Source organism: Prunus mume, linkage group LG3, assembly GCF_029339155.1.
Source record: "Prunus mume cultivar Tortuosa linkage group LG3, ASM2933915v1, whole genome shotgun sequence".
Taxonomy (NCBI): Eukaryota; Viridiplantae; Streptophyta; class Magnoliopsida; order Rosales; family Rosaceae; genus Prunus; species Prunus mume.
In genome coordinates, this window is record NC_142700.1 from 24957432 (window position 1) to 24959267 (window position 1836).

Consider the following 1836-nt stretch of genomic DNA (forward strand, 5'->3'; position numbering starts at 1 on the left):
GCATAAAAACATAAACCAGTTAAATAAGAGCAGTTTTTTTTTTTTTTTTGGACCCAGGTGCAAAGAATTAGGCATATTTCAAAAATTACTTGACCCAATTTGACGTTCTTTATATAGTTGGATTCAGAACAAAAAATAATGAAGAACACTATGTGGGCCAAAATACAAAAACAGCAGCTAAAAAGAACAGGCTTTGACAAAAAGACAGCAGGTGTTGCGGCCAAAATGAAATGAAGAAACTCAAACACCCACAACTTAAACCAAACATTGTCCTCAATGTTTAAAACAAAGAAAACTAAGTCATGCAAAAGCAATTAGAGAGAGAGAGAGAGAGAGAGAGAGAGAGAGAGAGTGTGTGTGTGTGAGAACTTCCCTGGTTTTTGTAGGCACGTAGATGAGCAAATCATTGCATTTGTCGAAGCGAGAGAAGATAGACAACGTGACAAACTCCCCCAAATTAGTTTACTTGACCGTCAATGTACCTAAGACAAAGAAGAAACATGATTAAACCAAAACTAATAATTAAAATGATGTCAACAAACAAAGGAAAAATTTAGAACTTGGGTTGCCTCCGAAGAAGCGCTTCTTTAAAGTCATGAGCTAGACTTTTCGGATGTCTACGATGGTGCAAAAGTAACAAAGAATGTTACTTCTTCCATGTTAACTGTGGAATCCATGTAGTGCTTTAGCCGCTGTCCATTGACCTAGAACTCATTCCCATTGTGCAAATTCTTTATCGTAATAGCTCCATGAGGAGCCACTTGAGTCACGTCAAAAGGTTTGGACCACCTAGAGCGTAGTTTGCCTGGAAAGAGTTGAAGTCTTGAATTGTAGAGTAAAACTTTTTGTCCAGGGGCAAACCCCTTGTGAACAATAGCTTTGTCATGCATCATCTTGGTTCGATCCTTGTAAATTCGTGCATTCTCATAGGCTTCATTCCTTAGCTCGTCCAACTCATTCAATTGTAGTTTTCTCTTATCACCGGCGGCTTGGTAATCGAAATTCAACTTCTTGATTGCCCAATAAGCTTTGTGCTCCAACTCTATAGGAAGATGATGAGCTTTACTATAAACTAGATGGAATGGTGACATTCCAATTGGCATCTTGTATGCAGTCTGATATGCCCACAGTGCATCACAGTGCATCAGTCAATGTAAGAGACCAATCCTTGCTGGATGCATTAATAGTTTTCTCAAGAATCTTATTAATTTCCCTATTCGATATTTCCACTTGAGGGTGGTACGGGGTTGCAACTCGGTGATGAATGTTGTATTTGTCCATAAGCGCATTGAAAGCTTTATTGACAAAATGTGCTCCACCATCACTTACAATAACTCGAGCTGTGCCAAAGTGTGGAAATATGGTGCCTTGTAGAAAACGGAGAACCACCTTGTGGTCATTCGTTGGGGATGTGATTGCTTCTACCCACTTGGACACGTAGTCTACAATGACAAGAATGTATTGGTTGCCAAGGGAAGATGGGATGGGTCCCATGAAGTCAATGCACCAAACATCAAACAACTCCACTACTAGTAATCCTTGTTGCGGCATATCGTTCCTTTTTGAAATATTTCCAACTTGTTGGCATCTATCACAAGTAGAGCAAAACAAATATGCATCCTTAAAGAGTGTAGGCTAGAAAAATCCATTTTGCAATACCTTTATGACAAAAGTTCAGAATGCTATCTTGGTTCAGTTTTTGGCATGCACCTTCTTATAACTTGATCCGGGCAATGCTTGTACAAATATGGCTCATCCAAAAAGTAATTCTTAACCGTAGAGAAGAACTTCTTCCATTGTTGAGTGCTAAGATTAGGGGGCAAGACTTATTTGGCA

The 1836-nt window shown here is 39.2% G+C and overlaps 1 protein-coding gene across 1 annotated transcript; it reads right to left on the reverse strand.

Annotated features, from left to right (window-relative positions):
- Positions 1-704: 704 nt before the first annotated feature.
- Positions 705-1551, reverse strand: LOC103327201 (uncharacterized). Its single transcript, XM_089048807.1, has 2 exons — positions 1231-1551; positions 705-1115 (listed from the first exon to the last, which is right to left on the reverse strand). The coding sequence occupies exons 1-2, from the start codon at positions 1549-1551 to the stop codon at positions 705-707; spliced, it is 732 nt and encodes a 243-aa protein (XP_088904933.1).
- Between the last annotated feature and the right edge of the window lie 285 nt (positions 1552-1836).

Bases quoted from the DNA above. Each gene is read 5' to 3' on its own strand.
- LOC103327201 (XM_089048807.1), bottom strand. From the start codon at position 1,551: ATGCCGCAACAAGGATTACTAGTAGTGGAGTTGTTTGATGTTTGGTGC. The intron at 1,116-1,230 runs GTGGAAATATCG...TGGGCATATCAG, and splicing joins CAACCCCGTACCACCCTCAA to ACTGCATACAAGATGCCAAT.